The sequence below is a fragment of the Brachyhypopomus gauderio genome, chromosome 12, assembly GCF_052324685.1.
Source record: "Brachyhypopomus gauderio isolate BG-103 chromosome 12, BGAUD_0.2, whole genome shotgun sequence".
In the NCBI taxonomy this organism is placed as follows: domain Eukaryota; kingdom Metazoa; phylum Chordata; class Actinopteri; order Gymnotiformes; family Hypopomidae; genus Brachyhypopomus; species Brachyhypopomus gauderio.
In genome coordinates, this window is record NC_135222.1 from 9,378,605 (window position 1) to 9,406,184 (window position 27,580).

The window sequence follows — 27,580 nt, forward strand, 5'->3', positions numbered from 1 at the left end:
ACACAGGGATTTCTGTATAGTCAAGTAGCAAAAATGAATTTTAATTACTTTTAATATACCAAACCTTTTTTTTTCATTTTTCCCCCTGTACATATTGAGCACTTGACAGTTTATTTTGTCTGAAATGTTCAGAAATATATGTCTCTGGATACACTGGCTCCACTACCCAGTGTCCTTTGTAATAATAATGCGGTGATGATTTTGACATTTAATTTGTATCACCTGATTAGGCGCTATTGACTTTCACTTCTTGTTTGTAGTATGCACGTCTGGCTCTACTCAAGGGTTAAGAGACAAGATTTATACTCTTGAAATTATTAGTCACATTAGCATGCACTTAATCTTTTAGGTTTACCCTTTTAAAATTAAGTTAATTTAGTCTGCAGGCATTGCTATATTGCTATATTAATAAATCACTCAAATGTATTTTTTATTAATAGCCTATTTCAATGTAAATGACATTTGTGTAAATATTATTAAAACATTATTTAAATGCATAAATACCTTTGTAACATTTTATGTGATGCTTTCTGACTTAGTAACCACAATCAGCATAAAGAACTTTAATTTCGGTTTGCACCAGAAAAGGTTACAGTAATTGGAGGTAGTCACAGGAGTCCTGAAATAAGTATTATTACCATGTGTTCATACCATTAATTACACATTCATTAAAATAATCCAGTTAATCAAAGTGAAAGAAACCACCCCCACCCCCACGACCCCTGTGGTGCTGTCGTGACCTCTAATTTCCAAGAAGTGACGGAGTTCCTCCGGAGAGAGAGCAGGTCTTCTCAGACCAACGACAGTAAAATCACTCACCACTGCTACCTGACGAGAGAATTAGGAGATGACCTCAACACTGTCTGCATGTTACGCAGAGACCATATGAAGGGAGTCCTGGTTGTGAAATGTTAACCTGTTGGACTGTGTTAATGGGTTTATAAAGGCTGACGGGCAGAACAGAACAGGCCATGACTACTGCACATGCAACATCTCATGGGTATTCCCTATGAATTCTCTCCCTGCTCACAAGGTTTTTACCACTTTTATTTTCTTTAATTGAACGCTTCAACATAGGGAACAGATTTATATGCGTGATTCAGGCCGTGTCAGTGAGCCCTTTGGCTGGATGTGTTGGTGCGTATGTAGTTCGGCCTGGACTGAGGCAGGACCGAGGCTTTGGCCCCACAGCAAGAACTGGGTCACCTATCGAAATCTTTGTAGGTTACATTTTGCTCAAAGATCACCATAGGTTATTGTTTAGCATTTGCACTTGTTTCAAAACAAACTGGTGTAATCAATACTTTACCCTTTATCTACCATCGATTGATCGATTCCTGTCAGCAACCAAATTGCATGTTGACATACACAAATATCTCTGCGTACCTAGAGTAACTTCTCCCTTTAGCCCACCAGGAAAGAAGCATTCCAGAAGACAGCGCATGTACGGTTTCGTTTATGTTTCCATTGTCTCTGACCCAGATATTGTTGCAGAACCACATTAATATCATTTCCGGTGATGTGTCAGAGCTATAAATCAAACAAGCATTTTGGAGAATACTGCTAGAAAAAAATAGGATAGCCTACAATACACACATACCCAGGCAGACACACTTCAAATCATCTTTATCCACATGTGAAAAAGAAAGGTGTCATCACCGTTTATATTTGTCCCACTTTCTTAGCCCATGGATTTTGCTGTTGATACCATATTGGCAGATGGATCTCTTCAACCCTGGACTATCAGATTCATTCGTGAAAGGTAGTAAGGCATCAAATCTCTCTGACTCTTAAAGATCTCTTCAGGTCTTCTTGGATCGGAACTTTGGCATAAAGGCAAGGATCAGAGCTTTAAGATGTTCAGTGCTTAAATAACATATGGATCAAGAAACAATTTTAACATTCTGTCCAAGATCCCACAACATGATGGACCTCACAATTGTGTACCTCACATTATAAATCTAGAGGTAATGTGATTTTTTTAAAGTTGTGATGTGCGAGGCACACAGAGTGAGTTAGGAACTTTGGATTTGCATGCTGGGTGTGTTCTCTCTGGTTCCCAGGCAAGTTTGAGATGGTGGCTGAGCAGAAACAATATGCTCATTGAACTACTGTGAAGATGCAGGAAGTGGAGCTACCATTCTGTTGCACCACTGGAAAGATAGCAAGGTTCCTCTCTCCCACCGATAAGCGTATGCCAGCCAATCAGAACCTGCCGAGCACATAGTCACACACTGTTCTCTTCCAACCACTGGGCTGCTTCAGGGCACTGTGATCAGTATTTTGATTAGGTACGGTGGCAAGCTTCGCACACTTTGGAGGAAGGCGTGAGTGGGCCTTACAGAGAGGCTGATGAGGCATCTAACCCTAACTGTGTGTTCCATCACACTTGGCCGCTTCAGAGAACCAGGGTATTATTCAAAACCTGGGGGATTTTTCCCCCATACTCCGAGGGAGACATCCACACATGTCAATGTTTAATCACGTTGTCCAGCATTCTTACAGTTAGATGTATTCTGTGCATTCCTGCACTACAGCTGGCTTCACAGAGTGCACGCTAGAGGCTGACACTCATCTCTCAGATATTTCTGTCAGTTACCCCGAAAGCAAAACAATGTCATTCCAGACGCTGACCACCACTTGCATAAACATTGTTTGTATCACATCTTCTCTGAGAGGACATCTAGCAACACTCTTTGTGACTAGCTGTCAGATACTAGTTATGTTCCCAGAAGCTGTGAGTCAGTCAGGTGGGCATAGCCCACATTGCCTAATGGCTCCAGATGGTTCCCTCCTGCTTGGACACAAACCATCACGAGGCCTTTTGTCAACCCCTCTCCCTCCGACATTGTTCGGCAGGAATCACTGAACATTCCTGCATTGTTGCCATTAAGCTCCTGGGCAATTGCTTCTTATTAACGTAAAGCCATTCTTATAACACCATCTGGAGAGGCCTGCCACCACCTTGTTATGCTAATGTGATCAGGAAAATAGAAGAGGATTAAAGGGGATATGGGGAGGGTCTGTGATGTCCTGCAACAGGAGAGCGGGACACTGTGGCTGGAGGACTGGGCCAGCACTCGGGTTGCAGACTCTGCTGGGAAACTATGCAACCGCTCAGGATAGGGCACGGGAGCAGAGGCGTAATGTGGGCTGAGGTACGCAGGTGGTGAGGGGGTTAGGTGATGCAGAGTTCAGATCTCCCCCTGTGTCCTGCTGCATCATCTCTCCCCATTAAAGTCACAATGACTAAAGCCTGGTGTTCTGATCCGTCCATCAGTGACGTCTAAGTGCTAGAGAAGAAATATGAGGCCTCATGAAGGAGCTTTGTGGAGCATTACTCAACACCGCAAGACTCGTCAACACAGTGCTAAACAGGCCTTAAATAAGGTTTTCAACAAATATGCATGTCTGTATTAGTTCTGTATTAGTTATGGACTTTAAGTTTGAACATTGTTAGATATTTCCAAATGATTAAACATTTCATTTCTTCCAAGTAATACTTGAAGAAAATATTTATATAAACAACTTGAGTTGTTAGGTTATATAAAATATTTTTGCCATGTATAAAAGGAAAAAAAGGAACTGATAAAAGCTACCAAATCTGATTTATTCAGAGCAAAGATTGCATTTGTGTGTGTGTTTGTGTATGTGTGTATATGTGTGTCACACAACAGTCACTGAAAAGTGCTGAAATAGCACACATTTTTTTTCATTGCCAGGTTATTTCAAAAAAGCTACTTTCTGGCTTGATTTTTCTGGCTATAATATTTTGTTTACTGAGCTCATATACAGTACACCGCCAATCCACCACATATCAGAAAACACAGCAACACGGCTGTTACACTGGCTGGGTTCACCTGGAGAGAAATGCAGCGAAATCAGCAGAAATATAAGACACAGCGTGTGGCTTTTCTCAGAGGCCTGCAGCATTCCTGAGTACTCGATCCTGATCCATTGAATGGGAAAAAATCAAATTAAAGTTTTAAGAAGAACAGCCCAATACTTGGCCTACCTGAACACAATGTTTGAACAACAGCTGAAAAACCCAAGGCACCTGACCCCAGGACCTGGGATTCAGATACAGGCTCATCATTTTATTGGTTCTCTCTCTTCTATCATCCAGACCCCCGGCCTTAATGCTGGATTCTGCACTCAATGCCTACTTATGTAATCCAATGGAAAAAAGAACTCTACCAACTATGTCCTTTGAATGCTTAATAGCAAACGTCTGATTCCATAGCTGTGGAAGAAAATTGCTGTACCGTGGTTTCATAATTTGTGTCCAAATAGTACATGCTTCTTGGCCTCTTCATGATGAGAAATTTTAATGTTATTCTTGACTAATTTTCTGACCTTGGCTATAAAAAAAGATGTGTAGCATTAACTTAAACATGCTTTTGATCAATGAAGAAGATTATATCATTCATGTAGTGGTTATTTCAATAGGATGTTTAGGTATTTATGAACAATCCTCTTATGTCTAGAGACTCTTTCATATGGAAATTAAAAATATAAACCAAAGAGGTGTCATGATACACTGCCATACATTTCTTGGTGAATGATATAAGACTAAAAAAGAGCTGTATTGCTGTTTGCTAATTTTCAGTGAAAAACTTTGATGAACTACAGTATTAAAAAAAAATAATTCTAATGACTAAACTGTAGTGGTATACAGTGTAAGACATGCAGGAACAGTGAAGTGTTGAGTAACCACTGTCTAGGTGACTCTAGGGGTTAATTCTTTATTTGAAGTTGTGCTACATCACGTGACTAACAGTAAGATAGTAATATGTGATCTTATAAAGCAAAATGAGAAAATATTCTCATATACCACCTTTGAGATACAGAGCACCCGTGGTCCTTTCAGAAAATCATTTTAAAATACCCAAAGGCTATAGCGACCATGAAATATGTGAATGTTTGTGAGACAGTAGTCTGTGCTACATGAGAAAAAAAAGCAGAACTCTTATTTTTAACACCTGGTTTGTCCTCATATGAGTTATGTGCAGTGAATGAAATGTGTCCACCTTATCTGCTCAAAAAACATTCAGCAGATGGGCCAAGGTGATCTGCACCCGCTCCATTTCCCAAGTGTCCAAACTGTCTTCTGGGCAAGTCCCAGAGTGCAACAACAACAATACATTCTCTCTGCAATATATGCTGTACTGGTATCTGGAAAAATGTGGTTCCTGGCTGTTGGTAATTATTTGGACCCAACTTGCATATATCTTGGTCAGAGCAAAGACCAAAAACCAAAATAAATCACTCACTGGCTGACTCACAAAGTGCCTTTGTGTTAACGCTCGCATCTGTATAGCTTATTATTTCCTCAGATAAGCGATGTGATAAGACTGAACAGATGTTTATGGTTTAGCTGACTAGAACTAAATGAGTTTTAAAACAACACCAAGGCAATCCATTTAACACTTTCTTGTGGGATTTCAAAAAACTTTTAATTTAAGCTAGATTTACGCCAGGTCTAGACTATAAGATAAAGCTGTGCCACATGCGCATAAAAACTACGTTGAATTTAAAAAAAGATATTCTTTATTGAATTATGATTAAGTATTTTATTAAGCTGTTAATAAACCTCTTACTTTTTTAAAAGTCTGGCGCTTGGTCGTGATGTCATGGCCGTTTCCGGTACAGGACATCCGCCTTAGCCGGAAGTGCTATATTTGGTGTTCGTGTAGCAGGAGAAATGGCTGCTTACATTGTATTTGGGTAGCTAGCTCATTCGTGGATGTGCAGCACTAAATGTTAGTATTTTTAGTAAAAAATAAATATATTTTTTACATTCTAAATCGGAAGCTTTGTGTTTGGGACTGTTTGTTTGCACATTACAAGGTGTTACGATGTTACAAAGTTGCTTTTACTGAGCAGTTTGATTAATTAAGTCATAGAACAGCGCTAAAAGGCTAGCTAGCCGCTGTCCGTTAGCGGGCTCGCCGCTCCGTTCGCCGTTACCTAGCCCAGACCGCCGGACCCGTCCGGTTCCTCTCCGACCTCGTGTGCCGAGTCGCGCCTCGATGCCCGAACAAGGCCCGAGGATGAACGGCTTCTCTCTCGGCGAATTATGCTGGCTGTTCTGCTGCCCGCCTTGTCCGAGTCGCATAGCGGCCAAGCTGGCGTTCCTCCCGCCGGAACCGACGTACTCGGTCCACACCGACGCCAACGGGATGTGTACGCTGCACCTGACCGAACGGGCCGACTGGCAGTACTCCCAGCGCGAACTGGACGCCGTGGAGGTGTTCGACACCAGGACGAGCCGAGGGAACCGTCTCGGCTGCATGTTCGTCCGTTGCGCCCCGAGCAGCCGGTACACGCTGCTGTTCTCCCACGGTAACGCCGTGGACCTGGGCCAGATGTGCAGCTTCTACATCGGGCTCGGTTCGAGGATCAACTGCAACGTGTTCTCTTACGACTACTCCGGCTACGGGGTGAGCACTGGGAAACCGTCCGAGAAGAACCTGTACGCCGATATAGAGGCGGCGTGGCAGGTGCTCAGGACCAAGTGAGTATACTTGTATACACGTTTACACAAGTGAAATTAAACTGTTCCACTTATCTATTGCAAAAAGTATAACCTATCTCGCTACTGTCTACTGGGGAGGAGGAAATAACCCAGATTAAAACACACACACACCCTTAGGCATCATGAGTTCATGGCCTATGTTTAAGCGTGAGGTCAACAGGTGCAAAGTGTACAGGTGTTGCCAGTGAGCTGTGAGTGCACAGTAGTGCCTACACAGTCCTGCTGATTCATCCTGTGTTCTGTCCTGCTGGGCAGGAAATCGAGGACATGATCACCATGTTAGACACATGTTAGAGGGTGAATACCACAGCTGAATTCCTATTGCTCAGTTTATAATTTGGACTAGTTAGTTCACAATAATTTGGTTTTCTTTTTTTGCATTTGCTTTCCCCTCTTTTTGCATTAAGTCTCCACCATCCTGGTACCTAACAAACTAAATTGGACTCTGGAATTTCAGTGTCAATAAAGCCGAATATCTTGATTATGGTGAACAGTAACTGTCCACGTCTGTGGCGCTCACACGAGCTTTTGTAGCTTAGTGACACTTGTAAACATATTTCTGTGCAGAGTTGGGAGATTCTCACGCGTCCCATAATAATCTTCCTCTCGTTTTCTTTGGTTGCTCCACTCCTAGTCCCACAGCGTTTTCCGTATTCAGCATGTTGGCTGTACTGTCCCAGTGCTGAAGGGGATATGGGCCGAACCTCAGGGAAACGGGTAGCATCTTGGGTTGAAAGCTGCATTTCCCGATTGCACATGTGATGTCCCGGATAAGAATTTGTTCTTGAGCTTTTAACTGTTAATGGTTAATTTGTCTGGCAGACAGCTACAGAAATTTCAATGTGCTTCAAATGGTCTTCCAGTGAAGCACCATGGGTAATCAACACCACACTCATTACATCCCCTTCTGGCCTTGTTTGCTTTGTAAACGTTGACCTGGCTGACCTAGCATCTCATCATATCTAAACATTATTTAAAATATACCTGTTAATATTCTAATATTCTCTTTTTAAATAATTTATACACTCCAATATGCACGCAATTTGACATTTAAAAATCGAAAGTGATTCTTCTGCCTAGACCTCTAACTCGATGAGCAATTTTATATGATTCTTTATCTGCAAGGCTTTGTTTGCACCGAGCCTGCGATACCCAAATAACATCAGGCAAACGTGACTAAATCTGTACACGTTGCTCTTTGTAATGGGAGGCTCGTTACAGAGCATCTGCTTCCTCTGCTCCCGTCTTTGGATATCGCCTATGAAATAACACCTCGTGCTTAATAACCCCCTTTAATAAGTGCTGTGCTACATCTGTTCAGCTGTGTTTCTTTGCGTCTGCTTGGAAAGTTTAATCAGTTGATCATCTTATTGCAGTCTGTGGTGCATCATGGCCAATTACGTCACTCCCATTTAACCTATACTGTCTTCCAAAAGGGCTGCACTGAATTAATGCACAGTAGTCGTTTGAAAAGTGGAACTGTGGGCAATGATACTTGTGTGCTTAACAAAGACTCAGGGCCGTCGAATCTCATTTTAATTAATTATCCCGTTGAGCGGTGAATTTGCTCAAAGTAGACTTTCATGCTAATTTGTTTCCTTGAGCGTTTTCCCTATCAGCACCTCACACCTTTTCAGAAGCATTTCACTTGTAAAAATGTGGCAGGTTTGCACGAGGTGTTTGCACGCACCACCAAAGCGTTACAGGGCACTTACACTTCCTTCATCTACATATCTGCTGCTTTCTGCACTGCGATGCGCATCTAGCCACGAGGTCAGCGTTTGCTCCTTGACTCTGGAATTTTCCCAAGGCGCTGGGCAGCCACGACGAGTTGTTTGGATTTGACTTTGCGAGGGCTGGCACCCCTCAGGCTCCCCTCCACACACACTCCTCCCCTCCCCTCCACACACACTCCACCACTGGCTTTGAGTCATAGGTCCCCCCTCCACAGTTTGCCCTGTGTTTTTGTAGCTCTCTGCAGTGGGACATTGCTGCACTCGGACTGTAATTGCACCGCAGCTTCTGGCGGCGTCTCCGGAATTCCCTGGCCCTCCCCTCCCCTCCCCTCCCCTCCCCTCCCCTCGCCTCCCCTCGCCTCCCCTCGCCTCCCCTCGCCTCGCCTCCCCTCCCCTCGCCTCCCCTCCCCTCCCCTCCCCTCCCCTCCACTCCCCTCCACTCCCCTCCCCTCGCCTCCCCTCCCCTCCCCTCCCCTCGCCTCCCCTCGCCTCGCCTCCCCTCCACTCCCCTCGCCTCCCCTCCACTCCCCTCGCCTCGCCTCCACTCGCCTCGCCTCCCCTCCACTCCCCTCCCCTCCCCTCCACTCCCCTCCACTCCCCTCCACTCCCCTCCACTCCCCTCCCCTCCACTCCCCTCCACTCCCCTCCCCTCCACTCCCCTCGCCTCCCCTCCCCTCCCCTCCACTCCACTCCCCTCGCCTCCCCTCCACTCCCCTCGCCTCCCCTCGCCTCCCCTCCACTCCCCTCGCCTCCCCTCCACTCCACTCGCCTCCCCTCCACTCGCCTCCCCTCCACTCGCCTCCCCTCCACTCCACTCGCCTCCCCTCCCCTCCACTCCCCTCCCCTCCACTCCCCTCCCCTCCCCTCCACTCGCCTCCCCTCGCCTCCACTCCCCCCCCACCCACCCACACACACACACACACCCCCATCACAACGCCAGGAGAATTCATGGCTCTAGGACTAGGGATGCACCGATTCACGTTTTTCACTTCCGATACCAATTCAGATATCGGAGGGTTAGTAGCCGATACCGATCCAATACCGATCTGATAGAGTAAAACAGTGCTGAATCGACTTAACTTTTTTTAACACAAACATACTGAATTACAAGTTTATTGAAGACTCTGCACCAGTATAGCACACTTAAACACACATAAAACATGTAAAAACAACACAACTTGCATTTGTTTAGTCAGTGCAATTATGAATATAACATTGAATGTAAAATAAATAATACCAAAGAACCTGAAACTGACACAAACAATAGCTTCACAACTTTTGTCAAACATGAAAAAAATAAACTGCAAAAAACCTATGAAATGGTTCAAGAATTCTAAATATAATTTAAAATAAATAAGGAGATGAAATAAGAGAAACAGCAATACCTATGCGGCTAGTTTGCTAGCGCAAACATCACGCAGAGCACAAAGCATGTAACGGCCAGAAATATGTGTACTGTCTCTTTAAGGAAGCGAGTTGAGTGCGTTTTGAATATTGTTGTTTTTTTTTTAGCTTTCTGCCATAGACAGACTCAGACCACTGCTCTTTATTTTATTTCTGTAAGTAACGCATTCAATGACCTTTGGACAACTCACCAGTTCATGTATGAACAGTCAAGTAGTGCTGGTTGAGCCCAGGTTTATTTTGGTCAACCAGCAAATAAACGGACTAAGTGGAATAGCACCAGCGCGAGTACGAGTCAGCGATTCACCTCTCCTCTGTGTGCTTCATGTTTCACTTGCCTGTTAACTGTCCAAGTTCACTTCTATCCGGGACAGAGTGGATATTTAAACTAACTCCAAAAAGCGTTACAAGCATAGAATTAGCCTGAATAGATCTGTTTTTATGGTCACATTGTCACCGATACCCGATCTAGAATTTTTTCCAATATCGGGACCGATACAGATATTAATATCAGCATTGGCGCATCCATATCCAGGTTATATATCCAGAGCAGTGGTTTTAGTGCTGGATATTATGTGCTGGAGCATCCATACTGGCCCTCCTCTTCCCCAGTTCCTGATGTTGCTTTGTGGCTTGGAATAATGCACTCCTCTCTGTTTGTCTTAAATCATCATGAAGGCGTGATGGATTTCCATATATTGGGTTTTATGTTTGCTTTTTAGCATTTTTGGCCACCTGGCATATGCCGGGAGTGGAGTTGTGGCTAATGGAAGCTGAAGCTCATTGGTCCAGCACTTCTCAGATGAAGTCTTCATCTGGGGCGTGGCTAATTGAAGCTGAAGCTCATTGGTCCAGCACTCCTCAGATGAAGCCTTCATCTGGGGCGTGGCTAATTGAAGCTGAAGCTCATTGGTCCAGCACTCCTCAGATGAAGCCTTCATCTGGGGCGTGGCTAATTGAAGCTGAAGCTCATTGGTCCAGCACTCCTCAGATGAAGCCTTAATCTGGGGTGTGGCTAATTGAAGCTGAAGCTCATTGGTCCAGCACTCCTCAGATGAAGCATTCATCTGGGGCGTGGCTAATTGAAGCTGAAGCTCATTGGTCCAGCACTCCTCAGATGACTTAATCTTTGTTCTCATTAGTCTTTAGCTTTGTGTAGGCACAGTTATCTTTCCAGATGGTTTTCAGGAGAAATGGTTTGATAGTTTCATAGTAAGTGTGCCTTGTATGGTAATTGCTTTGTTATATAAGCAGTATGATTCTGTCTAGTAGCTCCATGAACGACTTGATTGTTTTGTTTATTTTATATATTTGATTTTCTGTTTCTTTTTGGTCTGTTGTATAACTCCTCGACATTCAATACAGTTGCGCATCAGCCATAACCGAAATCAGAAATTTGGCTTTGTTAATATCATGTAGAAATTAACATAATTTAGCTCCCTTTGAAACCAAGATGGGTATCTAGAAAATCGATTTCACTTGCAGGAGAGGAGGCTTCAAATTGTCTGCCATCTTAAGGAGTTGGACAGCACAAGTGCAGTTTTGTGTTGTCTGGCTCCTTCCACAGGTGGATCTGGTGCTGGGCCTGTGTGTGCGTGTGAGCCAGAGTCCGTGCTTGAGGGCTTTCGCCACGTTTATCGTTCTCCGCAGGACTCAGAACACTTCGCGTTTCTGCGGGTTTGCCGTGTCCTTCGTCTTCGTCCCTGCCACCGCGTCCCATGGCGGTTTGCGTCGCTCACCTTCGCGTGGCCCTGCGGTCGCCGGAGAGAGAGGCGGGTTTAATCCGCGAACGCCCCTCCCCCGTCGCGCGGGCTTGAGTCAGGACTGGTGCACGCTCGCGGGGGTGTGGGAGTCTCCCCAGCACGCCGTTCTCACAGGCAGGTGCGGCGCAGGAAGGGAGCGGGAGGAGCTGCGGTCCGCTCGATGTGAGCGGCGCGGAGCTCTGGGGCTTTGACTGCTCTGATGTGAAGATCATCACACAGCCCAGCGGCACAGCTGCCAAACCGTGAGGGAGAGAGAGCCTCGCAGCGTGGTTCGCCTTTGTTTTACCGCTTGATCTGACAGGGGTGGAACAAAACATGGGTGCACGCCATTATCCCATCCAGTGAAGTGCAGGACGATTCCTCGCTGCTCATAGGCACAATTACAGCCTGCTCCTCAGGCCACTATGATCCCACCGTCAGAGCAGGCAGCAAGTCTCTCTCTCTCTCTCTCTCTCTCTCTCTCTCTCTCTCTCTCTCTCTCTCTCTCTCTCTCTCTCTCTCTCTCTCTCCATGGCATCCCTCTCTTCTTCAGGCTCACACCTACACACAGCGACTCCTCTCACAGACCGTCCCTCCCGCTCTGCTCCTTCTTTCAATCCTTCCGCCCTTTCTTCTCCTCCTCCCTCTCTCCCACTCCTCCTCCCCGACCGCGTCCACCCGTGGGAGGCGCAGGTGCCTTTTCATCGCTGTGATTAGAGCGCTCGCAGCGTTTGAATAGGAACGGCGGTGAGGGCGCTAATATCGGCGCCGGGTCGGTTCTCATTAAACCCTGCGGGTCTGCGGCAGTGTTCTGCTGTGACTCATGCCACCTGCGTCTCCGGTCCGATTCACCAGCTCGCCCCGTAACTCCACAGCGGGGTCTGCCGTGCAGACACCTGTGTTGGCTGAGCGATGTACCCACATCACGCCACGCACTCGCAGAGGGGCCAGACCTGCACCACGCCACACGTTCGCGCCAGGGGCCAGACCTGCACCACGCCACACGTTCGCGCCAGGGGCCAGACCTGCACCACGCCACACGTTCGCGCCAGGGGCCAGACCTGCGCCACACACTCGCACAGGGGCCAGACCTGCGCCACACACTCGCACAGGGGCCAGACATGCTTTCTTTTTTTTTTTCTTCTCGCAAGCATTCAAAAATAGAAGCTTACAAAATTACCTACATGCCTAAGATTGGAGCCCATGGGCAGCAGGCTGATGAAGACGTTTTTTCTGACGGAGTGTGCATGCGGTGTTACTGATTCAGACATGGCCTCTGGCTACACCCTCCCAGGACGCACAGGAAACACGGCCCGTCTTTTCCCCTCCCTACCCAGACGTGATGTGCGCATCCAAAGAAGATCCCATGTGGGGGGAAATAGAACGGTGTGAAGATCCGCGTGACTTTCCACAAGGTCCTCGTTATGATGGCGAGACGGCTGGTGTCGGGTCTCGTGGCCCGTTCCCAGCGTGCGGTGGTCGGCACCGATGATGAACTGTCTGAGGAAGAACAGGTGCGTCGTTGACGTTGAGGTCTCTCTGAAGGGGAAGGCTGCAGTGGACTGGCCTGGATCACCGCAACTCTGCCATGCGGTCTGCCGAGCTTGTAAGGTTATTAATAGATTTTTTAATCTCAATAGACTGAGATAATCCATATATAAGATGATCAGTCTGTCCTGTTGGCTCACCTCCATCTTCACAAGACTTTGATCAGCTGGCTGTGGTGTTTTTTTGTTTGATTGTTTTCTGGGGGGGGCTTGTTGCTGATGTTGTTGGTGGCAGGTTGCGTTTGTTTGTCTTGATGACGTTGGTGGTGGCAGGCTGTGGTTTTGAATGTTGTGCTCAGTGAACTAGTTTCTCCCGATGCAAAATGGCTGAAGTGCTACAGTGCTGGACATCACATACTTCTCCAAATCATACTTGAGCCTTTCTTTCTCCCCCAAGTCATTGTCGCTATCTGAGTCATTTTTATTGTCTTCACAGCCACTGACCATAAAACCGTATATTAGTAAACAGCATCATGGCAGGCAATGAAGTAATGAGTTATATATGGTGCATTCCAGTGACAGTACATTTGGTGAATTGGAAAAGAAAAACAAAACAAGAAATTATGTAATTCATTTGTGTCCAGTAAAACTATTGCTCTGACATGGGAGCATAATAAAAGTATTGGTCACATATTTAATTGTCGATAAGTTGCTCTGTTGATGTATAAAAATTGAGAGAATGCACCAAGATAAGGCGTTCTATGGGTCATAGGCCTCTAATTCCCCCTGCTCTGCCACGTGGTTTGGCCTGTAACACCCCCTGACTTTGCCACGTGGTTTGGCCTGTAACACCCCCTGACTTTGCCACGTGGTTTGGCCTGTAACGCCCCCAGCTCTGCCTCTTCTTTTGGTTGCGTCTCTTGCTCATTCTTGGCCTTGTCCTGATTCGTTTCCGTCTTTATGGAGGGGTAGTAGTAGTAATGTCTTTCCTCTGCCTTTTAAGAACTCGTGTCTGCACGTCACAGTGAAACGCAACGTTACAGAGCCGCAGCCGCCAGAATCTGGCAGCATAAAATGCTGTGAACTGGGGCGATTTAATGGGCATTCACTGGTGCTTTTTGTACGTTTGTCTGGTGTGCGTGTCTTCTCTTTCTCTTAAGAAGGGCTTTCTGAATGTGCCGTTAGCTGCAGGGTGAAAATAGATGACCTTGTATTTTAAACCCACTAATTGCAAAGGTCCTTGTGATGCCTGTCTGTGGCTCTTTGGCTCCTCGTTGGCCATGCTGGTGTACATGAGCGGAGAAGTAGTTGTGGAAAAAGTAGAACTTGGTAGTTATCAGTCGTAAGGGCTTAATTAAAATGCCCTTTTCGTCCGGTAGCCGTGAACGTTGAACCGTATCATCAAGGGCCGCATTTATGGTGGGAAAATAATTGTGAATTAGAGGAAGTGAAATGTACGTTTGGCCTGGTGGTAATCCTTCAGCACCAGGTTACTCGTGTTGAGGATTTGGCTGGTGGAAACAAATTAACGGCGTAAGTCATCGGCCCATAAATGCAGTGTAGCCGTTCCTCGATAACGTTGCTGCTCATGGCGACCTGCGCATTCCGTTTTGGGGGGGGGGGTATATTGGGACTAAGGACCAAAGGTCAACTTAGTTCATAAAGCATGACCCCAACCCTGCGACCCCAGCGTCTGTTTGGGCTCGTCCTGCACGGGCCCCGTGGTTACTGTGGAGCTCCCTCGTTGGATTTTACTGCCTCGTTTAACTCTAAGTAATTACTGCTCTGAAATGGAAGCCATAATGCATCCCAGGACTTGATGAGTACATTACTGCAACATGGCGTTTACCCATTTCTATGCTCTAAAATCTGCCTTTGATGTTTGTGTTTTTTTTTTTTTTTTTACGTAGGATTTGGCGGCGAACGGTTTTAATAGCTATGAAATATTGTCCGGGATCATTGTTGGGTTTGCTGCGCGAGCTGCTATGAAGTGATAATTTAGTGCAGATCCAATTTGCTCCTTGCCAAAGCGTTACTGGGGTGACGAGTGCTGACATATGTGCAGTAATGCTTTACGCCGCTGGTTCATGCCCTGACCCCCGTTCACCGCACGGTTGTTCCTCTCTGCGCTCCCCCACACCTGCTCCGTCCCCTGAAGGGAAGCTCGGCCCGGCAGGCCAGCCGAAGCACAACCTCTCTGCGCCGCGCCGATCGTTTGCGACCGCGTGCGCTTGAGTTCGTCCGTCGCGTCTGTCCAACAGACAAAGTAAGGGCGAGTCCTCCCTGTTCCCGTGAGCCATCCCAAAGCAGGTGGCTGTAAATCGTCAGACGGGGCGTGAGGACGCCAGGCAGCAGCACTTCTCTTTTCTCTTCTCTTTTTTAACGGCTCTCGGCGAAGTGCTCAATTTCAGACGCTGCGTTTTCTGCTGCCGTTTCCCTCCTGCTGACACGGCGATCTGCCAGATCACAGCTTGTTTATCATCTCTGCTTGGGGTTCACGGGTGACCCGTCCGCTAAAACACCGCACCCTCGCCAGAAAACAACGCAAAGCCGTCGCGCTGCACTGGTTACGCTCGTACATTACATGGAGATATATATTTTTTTGATGTAATAATGGTGCGTTTAAAAGGTTACATGTGTGCGGTGAGTTATGGTGATGCTAAAGCAGCTGCCTACCGTGGTTTTCTTGGAACCTGGAGTGTATGCAGGACGAGAGCCTCTGGCCCCTTCAGCCCCTACACACCCGCTTCCTTTTTGTTTTGGAATTTATGCGGATCTTATTAAAATAGAGCCCAAGCCCGTTGGTTCGAGTCCAATTTCATTTGCACATGGTAAAACAACAAGGCAACCGCAAACACCCAGACACAGAAACCCCGCCCCCATGACCCCGCCTTCGCTCGGTCTTCCAAGGACACGGTTGCTTGTTTGCCCTGATTTATCGCTGAATGACCTCTCTGATGGATCAGTCCATCTCTTTTTTTTGTGGAGACTCAATCGCGTTTACAGATGTTTACGTTCCAGCAGCCCGTGGCCGTGATTTTGCTAACGGCACACAGCCATTGGACGCCAGTCCGGGTGGGTGGGACTTCTGCACACAGGCCTCTTCTCTACTTGCTGGGCAATGCGCCAATCGCTAAGAATTGTCAGTCCAAGCTAAAATGTCACAGACGTCTCGACGTGAAAGGTCATGAGAAGTGCAGTGAAATCTGGAGCATCGCGGCTCGTTAAACTGGAGGTGCGCCGTAACCTTGGACGCGAGATGCATTCTTGATGGAAGCTTTAAACCTCCAGCTTGTTCCAGGCTTGTTGCTGTGAGCATAACATCTATTTTGTACAACAAAATTGAGTGTTATAATCCTTCTTTATGGACTTAAGGGCATCGTGAAAGGTTCTTTTTTCCCCCCCATTTAAAAGAAATCTTTTTTTAAGGCCAATGGATTATCCCCCTCTTCTCCCAAGAACCTGTGGTAAACACTCCGTCGATTATCCAGCAGAGTATTCACAGGAGAAGGAGAGAGACGGGTAGAGGAAGACAAGGTAGCGTGTGAGTCAGTGAGGAGGAATGGGGGGAGGGAGAGAAAGGGAGAGAGGGATGGTGGAAAACGGAGAAACCCGGGCATGGCGTACGGACTGGCAGCGGCCTGCAGGTTTTGGCCCCGGAGACATCTGTAAATGTTTGCTTTGGCAGAAGGGCGGAGTCAGGAAACAGAGCCTGCCGTGTGTCCCGTTTACCCAGCATCCCCGGCTGTCTGCTGAATCACAGGCTCCGCCTGTATTCTAAACACTTCCCTTCCTAACGCAGGCTCTCACGCGCTCTCCTGTTTTTGCCTCTGAACGTAGCAGAATTCCCCCCCACACCACCCCTCCCCCACCCTGCAGGCCTCTCTCCGCTCCGCACGCCCACGCCATAGCGCGTTCGGCCGGGCCGCGTGGGGTGGAGACCAGCCGCTCATCCGGACGGGGACGCCTCCCGCTCCCGGGCCCAAACTCCGGAAAAACCGACGCGTGCAAGCTTGTTTTTGGGTAACTTTCCACTAACAGGAGGGGGCAAGAAGCCTCGTCCGGATGATCCGCCCCGGTGCCCAGCGCCACCTGGTTGCGTTCGTCCCACAGAATGGCCTTTTTCCGAAATTCGTCCGCGATCTTTATCTCTGTCAGGGTGCGCGTGTGTGATCCCGTACGCCTAGACGTCTCGCTGACGCGAGGCCCGTATCGGGTTTGCTCTTCTCTGACCGTGCTCTCGCTCGAACTCCTGACAGCGGGCGGACGGCTCCACGCGGGCCTGTGCTGCGTGTTGCTGCAGGTAACGCCGAGACTTGTGGGATCGTGGTCAGCTGTGAGCGGAGTCTGAACACCGTGACTTCTCTGTTGGATCAGTTACATGCAGCTTCATCTCTTCATCGCTGCAGACTCCCCCCCCCCCCCCCATCCCCCACATGTGCGTGCATGCCAGTGAGGGTGTGTGTGTGCGCGTGTCAATGTGTGTGCGAGCGTGCGTGCGTGCGTAGTGTGTATTTGCTATCTTGGGGGTATGAAAGACCTTCAGGTTTCAGATACCTGATGAGAGATTGGGTTCAGTACATTCTGTACGTGTGTGTGTGTGTGTGTGTGTGTGTGTGTGGTAGAGAGTTTGTGGCTGTTTTGTTCTCCTGTTGGCATCACCTCTCACAGGGCCCTCAGTAATGCAGAGGCTGTGTCTAGGTCACATATCAAACCTGATTCCAGCCTGTCTGTGAGCCAAGCACGCGGCAGACAGACCGTGTGTGTGTGTGTGTGTGTGTGTGTGTGTGTGTGTGTGTGTGTGCCCGCGCTCTCTCTGTTCAGGTCTCATGGCTGCTGTCTGTCTGCACAGCCCGCCAACAGCGAGAGACAGGGATGCAGAAGAACACAGCAGCTAAACAAACAGCCCACACACACACACACACACAGCCCACAGACACACACACACAGGTTGTGTAATGCGCTGTATCTACACATTGCCATGAACACATCTTCACTGCACATTACGGTGCTCTCTGTGTAGTAGCCCAGACACACACACACACACACACACACACACGGGAGGGAACTGGGACTCTTTGATGTTCTAACTCTTGAATTTATATCCAGGGTTTATATCTAGCAAAACCTCTACATCATAATGCAGGCTGTATTATGAAATGCGATTTGTGTATGTTCAAGCCATAGAAATTTCACACATTAGCTGAAAAGATGTTTCACACATTCGCTGAAACGTGCAGTTTGATGCCATCTAAAGTAATCTTCTGGTAACATGTATGGACATGCTGTGTGAATTGGCCCAGCTGGTGTAAAACCCTTAATCCCAGTCGATACGCCTTCCGGCTAATCGGACGGTGCGCATTACGCTAAAGCCGCGTTTGAATCTGAAGAATCACCTGAACCCCCTCTTCACCCCCCCAGGTACGGCGTGACCCCGGAGAACATCATCCTGTACGGTCAGAGCATCGGCACGGTGCCCACGGTGGACCTGGCCACCCGCTACGAGTGCGCGGCCGTCATCCTGCACTCGCCCCTCATGTCCGGGCTGCGCGTGGCCTTCCCCGACACCCGCAAGACCTACTGCTTCGACGCCTTCCCCAGGTGGGTGCCGCCCTGTCCTCCGCCGTCCTTTACGGCAGACGCGGCGGGGACGCGTCCCGGACACTCCGATGGCCTAAAATTGTCCTGGCCACAAAGGGTTAATGCGCCCGAGTTCCCGGGTGGGTGAGAGACGGAGACGGCCGTTAACGCTGACTGTGTCGTCTTTGATAATGACGTTATGATGATGGTGGCATCTAAACAGTGTGATTGTGCAGTGAGTCAAAGACACGGTCAGCTGCCCCGTACAGATCAGGAATTACAATTGCGATTTATATACTTGTATGTATAATATATAATTGCGCCACTGTGCTGTTTATGCACCGCCGTAAAGTCAGTCTAGTAAAGCTGTATTGTGTTTAGCCGAGATCAACCTGTAGCTACCAAGCAGAGCGACACTGACTGGGCGTGATGTAAGTTGAGTTTGTGCCATTTCTTTTGGGTAGCATTAACTGTGCTTGTTCTTTTCACGTTAGCAACGCTGAGGCCAAAACCTCGAGGCACACGTGGGCGGCTCTCATCCTCACGTGGCCCCTTTCTCCTTTTAACGGCTCCCTGCTTTTACTGCACGCTGGGGTTTGCTTCCTTTTCGCGTAGCCAGCCCCGTCCAAGCGGTCCAAGACCACCCAGCTCTCCTCGGTCTCGCGTGCCCTCCCGGTCTCCCACGTGTCTATCTCGCCCGCGTCCTGCGGCGGGGTGTTATTAATGTGGTCTTCTGCGACGTGAGCAGCACGTGGAAGTGGCTTCCTCCCGCTGGGCCTCTTCCCGCTCTGAAAATAGAAACAACGCGCAGCCTTGAGACCGCTGCCTAAATTCGGAGCTGTAAAGTTTGTAAGACGCCGGCGCGCACGCTGGCTTTTATCTGGCTGTACGCGTGAATCAGGTGCAAGCTGGGATGTGGATTTTTTTGACAAGTCTAGTGTGAGTGTACGTGTGGTTGTGGTTGTGTGTGTGTGAGTGCACGTGTGTGTGCATATGGGCGTGCATATGTGCATGTGTATGGGCGTGCATGGCCGTGTGAGTGTGTGTACATGGGTTTATAGTACATGTTCCCCTGTGTGTATGCCATATTGGTCAACCGATATTTAGAGTGTCTGATTTATAATGCAACAAACCCAACAACAGTTTAATAAGAGAAAGAAATGAGGTGAATATACAGTGTTAATGTTTGTGTGGCTCTCTTAAGTACATCTGATCTTTCCTACAGGACATTTATTAAAAAAAAAAAAGCACCAGCTGACTAATTGTAATCAGAAACTAGGTAATCCAAACTGAACTCGGTGGTGGGGGCAGAAAAACTCCTTCACTGATGCCCATTATTTCAAAAGGTCATTTAATTGGTGTGATAGAACAGCTGACCGAGTAATCACTTGAGTGTGTGTGTGTGTGTGTGTGTGGGGGGGGGGGGGGGGGGGGGGGGGATTGGTTGAGTGTGTGTGTGGGGGGGGGGGGGGGGGGGGATTGGTTGAGTGTGTGTGTGGGGGGGGGGGGGGGATTGGTTGAGTGTGTGTGTGTGTGGGGGGGGGGGGGGGATTGGTTGAGTGTGTGTGTGTGTGTGTGTGGGGGGGGGGATTGGTTGAGTGTGTGTGTGTGGGGGGGGGGGGGTGGGGGATTGGTTGAGTGTGTGTGTGTGTGTGTGTGTGTGTGTGTGTGTGGGGGATTGGTTGAGTGTGTGTGTGTGTGTGTGTGTGGGGGATTGGTTGAGTGTGTGTGTGTGTGTGTGTGTGTGTGTGTGGGGGGGATTGGTTGAGTGTGTGTGTGTGTGTGTGTGTGTGTGTGTGTGTGTGTGGGGGGGGGGTGTGGGGGATTGGTTGAGTGTGTGTGTGTGTGTGTGTGTGTGTGTGGGGGGGGGGTGTGGGGGATTGGTTGAGTGTGTGTGTGTGTGTGTGTGTGTGTGTGTGGGGGGGGGGATTGGTTGAGTGTGTGTGTGGCAGATGGGGTGTGGTTGGTGGCGTGTGTGTGTGTGGACATTTCAACCATTACTGTGGTTTTCTATCCTAATGCTTCATTATATTGATTCAGTTTGCCTGCAGATTTTCATCAGACTAAACCAGCTCATTCAGATTTCTCATGTATGTGAAACATGGCAGTGCGTGAGACGTATCCATTTACACCAATGTATTTGACATGTGTATTTTGAGTAACCATGTACATGTATGATAAGCATCACAAACTTTCTGTGTACTGGAGGAGATTCATATACTGTCAAAGTTACCATAACAACGAAACATAGTTACCATAGCAACCAAAAGCTTTTGTAAAACCTGTCAGCATGTCACACAAACATGCCACAGGCCCACTTGTGTTTTTAATATTTGCTAAAATTTGTCAGGTTCAGCAAAATGTCCTCGTTTCACTTCCTGGCTACAAATTGTGAGTCCTGCTCAAGCGTACAGCCACGTTCAGATCGTACGGACTTGAGAGCAGGAAACGAGCTTCACCAGCCAGCTTGTTGGCACCTGACCGGCTGGATGTGCTCCGGGCTGATCCAGTGAGTGCGCTCAGAACACCCGAGAGGGATCCGTTTGGGAAAGACTCTGGCTGTTAAAGGGATCTGCCTCCTCTCTTGATCTCGCTTTAAGATGAAGGCCGATTCGATTACGACATCTTCATTTGGGTTTTTCTGAAGGGTATTCATTCAGATTTGAGCAAATAGTCTGATTATTGACAGATTAGTAGGCTGTGTGTAAAAAAAAAAAGGCTGTGGAGGAAAGGATGTGGAAAATTTGTGGAGGTTCATTCATCTTTGCACTGATGTCAAATAACAGCATCAATTGCACGTTTTGCTTTTGAGACCGCGGGGGGGTTCTGATTTGGGCTCTGTCATTTCTGACACTTAACATTTGAACTTTGGTCAAGCCCAAACACATTGGCGCATGTGAGCCACCGTCCTGCTGAGTTGGAGCAGGCGAGAATGCCCAGTTTTTTCTTGTTTGGTTTTTCTAGGCAGCTTCTACCCTGACTGTGACTTCCGACTCCCGCTAGATGCCAGCATCCATGTTTGCCTTCGCGGGTGGAGAGAAGGTTCTGAGCGTCCCCACTGTGCCCCTCCCGCCTCGCCTCCGTCTTTCATGCACACATCACCGGGCATACAGAAATGGCAGCAAATGTGCCCGAGGAGGCTCTCGCCAAACCCCACTCTCGTCAAACCCCACTCTCGTCAAACCCCACTCTCGCCAAACCCCACTCTCGCCAAACCCCACTCTCGCCAAACCCCACTCTCGCCAAACCCCACTCTCGCCAAACCCCACTCTCGCCAAACCCCACTCTCGCCAAACCCCACTCTCGTCAAACCCCACTCTCGTCAAACCCCACTCTCGCCAAACCCCACTCTCGCCAAACCCCACTCTCGCCAAACCCCACTCTCGCCAAACCCCACTCTCGCCAAACCCCACTCTCGCCAAACCCCACTCTCGCCAAACCCCACTCTCGCCAAACCCCACTCTCGTCAAACCCCACTCTCGCCAAACCCCACTCTCGCCAAACCCCACTCTCGCCAAAATCATGAATTAGATTTCCAGGGTGCGATGTGTGGGGGAACAAACCGGATTGCTGAGATCTGCTTCTCAGGAGCAAAATGCAGACGTTTCACGCATCCCGCAGCCTACCACGGTCAGGCCTGTCTGCCCATGTCACCGCACAGGCTCCGCCCAGGCCACCCCACAGGCTCCGCCTCTGCTGGCTACGTGCACCTCTCAGGGTTGCCCCCGACTCAGAAACGTCCTTTCATCTACTCCTTCCTTTAATCAGTGATTTATTTTTGAGCCTAGGGGTTCTTCCTGAAGCAGGTAAAAAAACCCAAGCAGGGACTGGATAAGGGACACGGGCTAAATGGATTCTTAACACTGCCATCCTAATTTGATTTCTTTAACCCTTCAAACGTTTAATTGTATTGCAGAGCTCATTTAGAATGTATTTAGTTGCACAAATTTTGATTTGTATTGGGATGGGAGGGTTTGGGTCGGGTGAGGGGCGGCAGAAACGACTTCCATGTGTAGTTTTGATGAGCACCATATGTAAAGAACACACTAACATCTAACATCTAGAGCTCTGTCTCCACGTCAGCCTCAGACGATGATGATGATGAGGAGGAGCAGGTCACTGCTCTCTCTCTCCACTGCGACCGCTTTGCACCTTGGTGCAGCACCGACGCCTCCGACACGTTAAACACACTTGAATAGAAGCGCGTGGTGTTGTGGCGAGGCTGGACAGACTGCTGCACCTGTGCTCCACCAGCTCTCACATACACACGGCTGCATTTGCAATTAGTTCAAGTTAAATCGCTCCTGAAACTTGAAAGGGGCGTGACGGTTTGTTTGTGTCACGCGGGCAGGTTATTTAGCACTCCGCATGTAATCCGAGTCAACAAAAGCAGCTGGGGGAGTCCAACCTCGTACGGACTGCGTGGAGGGGTAAGGTCATGATTGCTGTAGGACGGCTCTGTTGTAATGGAGCACTTCTGTTGTTCACGCTCAGTGTTGATGGGTGATCAGAGGCGTGGGGAGGCCCATTCTCCCACTCACTCGTCTCTGCTTGTCTTTTATCATGGCAGCTTCATTATAGTAGCCTCGCCACCAACTGTGTGTGTGAGCATGCTTTTATGTGAAGGCATGACATTTTCATGTGTTACTCAATCGACTGTGTCCGTGTCCAAACCTGTCCAAAGATGTTGATGACCTAGAATACCGCCATCAGCATACATAGTGTTCGGATCAGCCTTGAGACCAGTGATGTGTTCTGGTTTTACATTCTCTTTGAAAAACATTTTCCTGGTCCTGAATTTTGGCAAGGGATAGCAGGTATCATCCACCCCGTCCCCTGCGACGGCTCGGATCACACTCTCGCCGATGCGCTGTTGAGAAACCTCACAAACACTTCCAGTTGTAGCTGCCATTTCAAAGTTCATACACGGCAAAGCCGTAGTCTAGTCCTGCAGACATCCCTGTAGAGCTTTTCAACCACAGTAGGTCTTAATATTGCGTCTGGACATTCTGGAGCTGTAGGTGGAGCTTTAGCCGAGACACAAAACAAAGCCCCAACCGTGTTTGAGCTGCATGTATGTTAACTGACATTGATAACTACATTTTACAACCATGTCAAAACTAGAATTCCAACCAAAAGGAACTTTGGACACTGTTTTGAAAAGTTCTTGTTGAGCTGAAGGAAGCCTGGTACTGTGTGCTGGTTTTGGGGGTGTGTCCTCATGTCAAGCGCCACCTTTTGCTCTTCAGCCCGTGACCTGCGGAGGCCGAACAGCTGCCCGTTCCCGCACTGACCGTCCCAGCCGCTGGATCTGAGGTCAGATGCACGGCTGGATGGCGCGCAGACCGCAGGCGTCCATGTGAGAGTCTCTGTGCGGCCCGCTTACTTTCTGAACCTCCGGTTTGCCAGATCCGAGGCACAGAGGTGTGCACATACGTACGTGCGTGTGCGTGCGCGTGCGTGCGTGTGTGTGTGTGCGCACGCTCGCGGTTGTAGAGAGCCATGAATGGACAGTCGGGCTGTATGAAAGTTTAATGTCTCAGCCGTCCCCCTGGATTTTTCGGCCTGCAGTGTGGCGTGGCTCAGAATATTAAAAGTGCATCCAGCAGTGGAAGACCGGGGGGGGGTGCCGGGGGACGACCACAGAGAGAGAAGCAAACCCTGGAAGACCTCTGGGCTGGCCGGCCAGCCTGGCTGTGGAAAGAAACATGGGCCTGCACTGGGGTTCACTCCTGCTGGCCAACTACAGCACCATTGTCCTCGCATAGACGGCCCACCTCGTCTGACCCTCTGCTAAAATACTGCATGTCTGGGCGTCTCGGAGAGACTGCGTGTGTGTGCGGCTCTTTAAAATGACGAATATCTAAAGAGCATATTTTGGAATGGAAGTGAAAGGCTGAAAATTTGTGATATAAATAAACGCCCCTCCGGGCAGAAGAGTCCACAATGGTGGGTGTGGTTTTAAGAAGAGGGGCGGTTAGCCTAGCCAATCCCGTATTTAGAATCGGCTCCTGACAGTGGACTGGGAGAAATAGAGAAAGCAAGTCTGTAAGGACTAATCTTCCTCACAACCTCACCACCCTCCTCACTGCATAGTCCAAACAAAAAGTGGCCGCGCTATTTTAACGTCTGAGTGTAGAAGAGGGTGTGCTTATTGAATGTAGCTTCTGCCTTATGCCCTCTTAGGTCTTTATCTTCTGACTCTCGCAGACAGAGACTGTGGTTTAAGGATGCTAAGCTAAGTGGCCATTTGGGAAGCTGTGTTTAGCGATGCATTATTAATAGGCAAAGTGAAAAATGTCTTCATATGTAGTCTTGGTACTGAAAAGTGCTGGGTGGGAACTGAAGATCTTTGTCCTATTATGATGCTTATTTGTATGGTTGGTTGGTTTAACGAGTTATCAAGTTTAACCCGCTGAGATCGTTGGCACAGAGAGGTCATTAGTGTTTTTCTGCATGGCTGACGTTCATTGGAGTCTTTTGGCGCTAAACACAACGTACCCTTTACCCTCTGAATTTGGACAAATTAATTGTAGCGATTGCAAGATAATTAAATGTTAATGCTGCAAACACTGCGATTAATTGGTCTAACACGGCATCCCACGTTTCTCCATGTGTTTCAGCATCGACAAGGTCTCCAAGGTGGCTTCCCCGGTCCTGGTCATTCACGGCACGGAGGACGAGGTCATCGACTTCTCCCACGGCCTGGCCATCTACGAGCGATGCCCACGCGCCGTCCAGCCCCTGTGGGTCGAGGGCGCCGGGCACAACGACATCGAGCTGTACGCCCAGTACCTGGAGAGACTGAAGCAGTTCATCTCGTTTGAGCTGGCCACCTCCTGAAGGCCCGCCGGGGGGGAGGAACCCCACGCCAAGGACCACGCAGAACCGAGCTCCTCCGCCCCGAGAGCTGAGGAGGCCCTTCCAGCATTTGCACTTGCTGACCAAAAATAATAATAATCTAAATATCTGGCCGGCGCTTTTCTTTAAGTCTCTGTGGGGATGTCAAAGGAGCTTTTCCAGCTTTACGAGCAGGGAAGCCTTTTAATTCTTTGGTTGGACTTGTTTTCTACGTAAATGAAGAACATTTCAAGTTTTTGCACCGTATACTTGTTTTTTGTTTTTTTTTTTTTTTTTTTGTGTGTGTTCAGTTTCTTTAGCTGATTATTTTTTTATTATCCTAATTAATTTTTAAAACCCGTCAGGGTTTCATTAACAGATGAACATTTATTGTGCACATATTTCAGGTGACCTCTGTTTACTCTGCTCTGCTAATTGCTTTTTATTTTTTATTTTTCTTGGCATTCCACTTAATTCTTGGGGCGGGGCGAGGGGGGGATTTCAGTTTTTACAAGGCCAGTCTGCGTGCATTTGAGCGTCCTTGCGTGTCCGGTGAGAGAACACTGCCCAGGGAGAATTGATCAGTAGAGATTCCCACCCGGGAAGACCTGCCTTACTACCAGACAGAGAAGCAGTGTCGTTTGTAGGCAAGATTTCTGGGTCATTGTCTGGGTCCTGGTGCATGGTACTTTGCGTTACTACTGTAATCAGGGCATCGTTTCTGTACAGGCACTACAACATGAATGCCAGTTTCTTTAGTGTGTTTTTAGAAAAATGTGAAATTTTGTTCCGTTCCTTTTCATTTTATCTGCGACACTATAGCAAGCCGTAACCCCTCAGATCTGCTTCAACACTCTGCTTGCAGGTAATTATCAGGAGCGGGCGTTTGTCGGGGTTAATGCTGCCTGCTACTCTCGGAATAAGAAAAAGAAAATCTTAATTATTACTCTGGGGTTATGGTAAGCTGCTGCTCTTTGAGGAACAAATCACTGTGAAACGAACTTTGGCGAAACAATAGTAAGGTCCAGAATGCATTGAGGCATTCGGCCCTGGTTAGTGGGCTCTTCTCTATTCCAGATACCATCATGTCACCCCAAAGGACTTTAACCTCTGAAAACAAAGAGGAAGTAGGCGAACACTAAAAGTGTTTGGAGGGGTTGCTTTTCTTTTGTAATATGAAAATGGCTTTGCAAATGTTAATGTATTCAAAGGGGTAGCATTACACTAGAAGACTGAAATGTTTTGACTTCTAAATAGCTTGCAGTAATGAAGGAACTATGTTGTTTAATTGGAGTAGTTGCAATTACCATGTTGTTGATTGTCAGCAAAAATGAAGCTTCTAACTTTTAAGACTTTGTGTTTCCTTTTGCGGGGGGTGGGGGTGTTTTGGGGTGGTAATGTCCATGAATCTGTGTATTGCTGTAAGATGACGCAGTGGCGGTTGGTGTGTGTAGTGGGACGTTGTCTTGTTTTTCCATGCCGTGACTGAAGGGCCTCAAGTTGGGCCCGGGCCCCTTGTTCAACCTCAGCGGTCTTTTCGAACGAGACTCTTTTTAAGCAGTGACTGAACCTACCTTGGAACTCCGCCATTGCATTTGATACGGATGTTTTTACAGTGTTTTTTCCCCAGTACTTATCTTGACACCTCTTTTAATGCTGGTTTGTAAGATAATCGTACTGTATACACCTGTGGTCCTCTATAGAAATGTAAAACAGGAAATAAATGGTATTTAGCCTTTTTAATGATTTTGACACTGGAATCACTGTATGCAAGTATAATGCAGAAAAAGATTAGGTTGGTACAAACAGTGCTAGTATAAATTTGTTTTTTCTCAGATTAAATCTCGAAGCCTTAAATGTGCCGTGAGACAGATTTCTCTTTATGTTGGATGTTGCACCTGAGCAACACGGTGAATGTTGTATTGCTATATAATGGAATAAAGGATGCATGGATATGTAATGTGCGTTGCTGTTTGTGAAGGCAGTCATACCGCGTCGCCTTCAGACGCATCATCACTCATCATCATGAGTACTACTGTGTGTAATAGCACATCACTGGATACTTTAACATCTGCCACCTCTAAACATTGTGTGGTTTGAAGGAATATGCCCTAGAGGGTTTGGTTAACTATCCATTTCTGAGGCCAATTTGATTAGTTTTTATGTATTCTCTTTATTTATTTGTTTGGAAGTTTTTATTTAAAGCAAACTTTCAGTATGGACAAGATGCATTTGCAGTACAGCATAACGACA

At 47.9% G+C, this 27,580-nt stretch overlaps 1 protein-coding gene across 1 annotated transcript; it reads left to right on the forward strand.

Annotated features, from left to right (window-relative positions):
* The first annotated feature begins 5,673 nt into the window (after window positions 1-5,673).
* Window positions 5,674-27,282, forward strand: abhd17c (abhydrolase domain containing 17C, depalmitoylase). The gene is made up of 3 exons (XM_077023027.1): window positions 5,674-6,517; window positions 18,329-18,508; window positions 25,111-27,282. The coding sequence occupies exons 1-3, from the start codon at window positions 6,033-6,035 to the stop codon at window positions 25,328-25,330; spliced, it is 885 nt and encodes a 294-aa protein (XP_076879142.1). The 5' UTR covers window positions 5,674-6,032; the 3' UTR covers window positions 25,331-27,282.
* Window positions 27,283-27,580: the final 298 nt, after the last annotated feature.

What these genes read in the sequence shown, in the direction of transcription:
- abhd17c (XM_077023027.1), top strand. Translation starts at nt 6,033, where the DNA reads ATGCCCGAACAAGGCCCGAGGATGAACGGCTTCTCTCTCGGCGAATTA. An exon ending in TGGCAGGTGCTCAGGACCAA is followed by an intron (nt 6,518 to 18,328) that starts GTGAGTATACTT and finishes TCACCCCCCCAG; the next exon opens with GTACGGCGTGACCCCGGAGA. An exon ending in TGCTTCGACGCCTTCCCCAG is followed by an intron (nt 18,509 to 25,110) that starts GTGGGTGCCGCC and finishes CATGTGTTTCAG; the next exon opens with CATCGACAAGGTCTCCAAGG.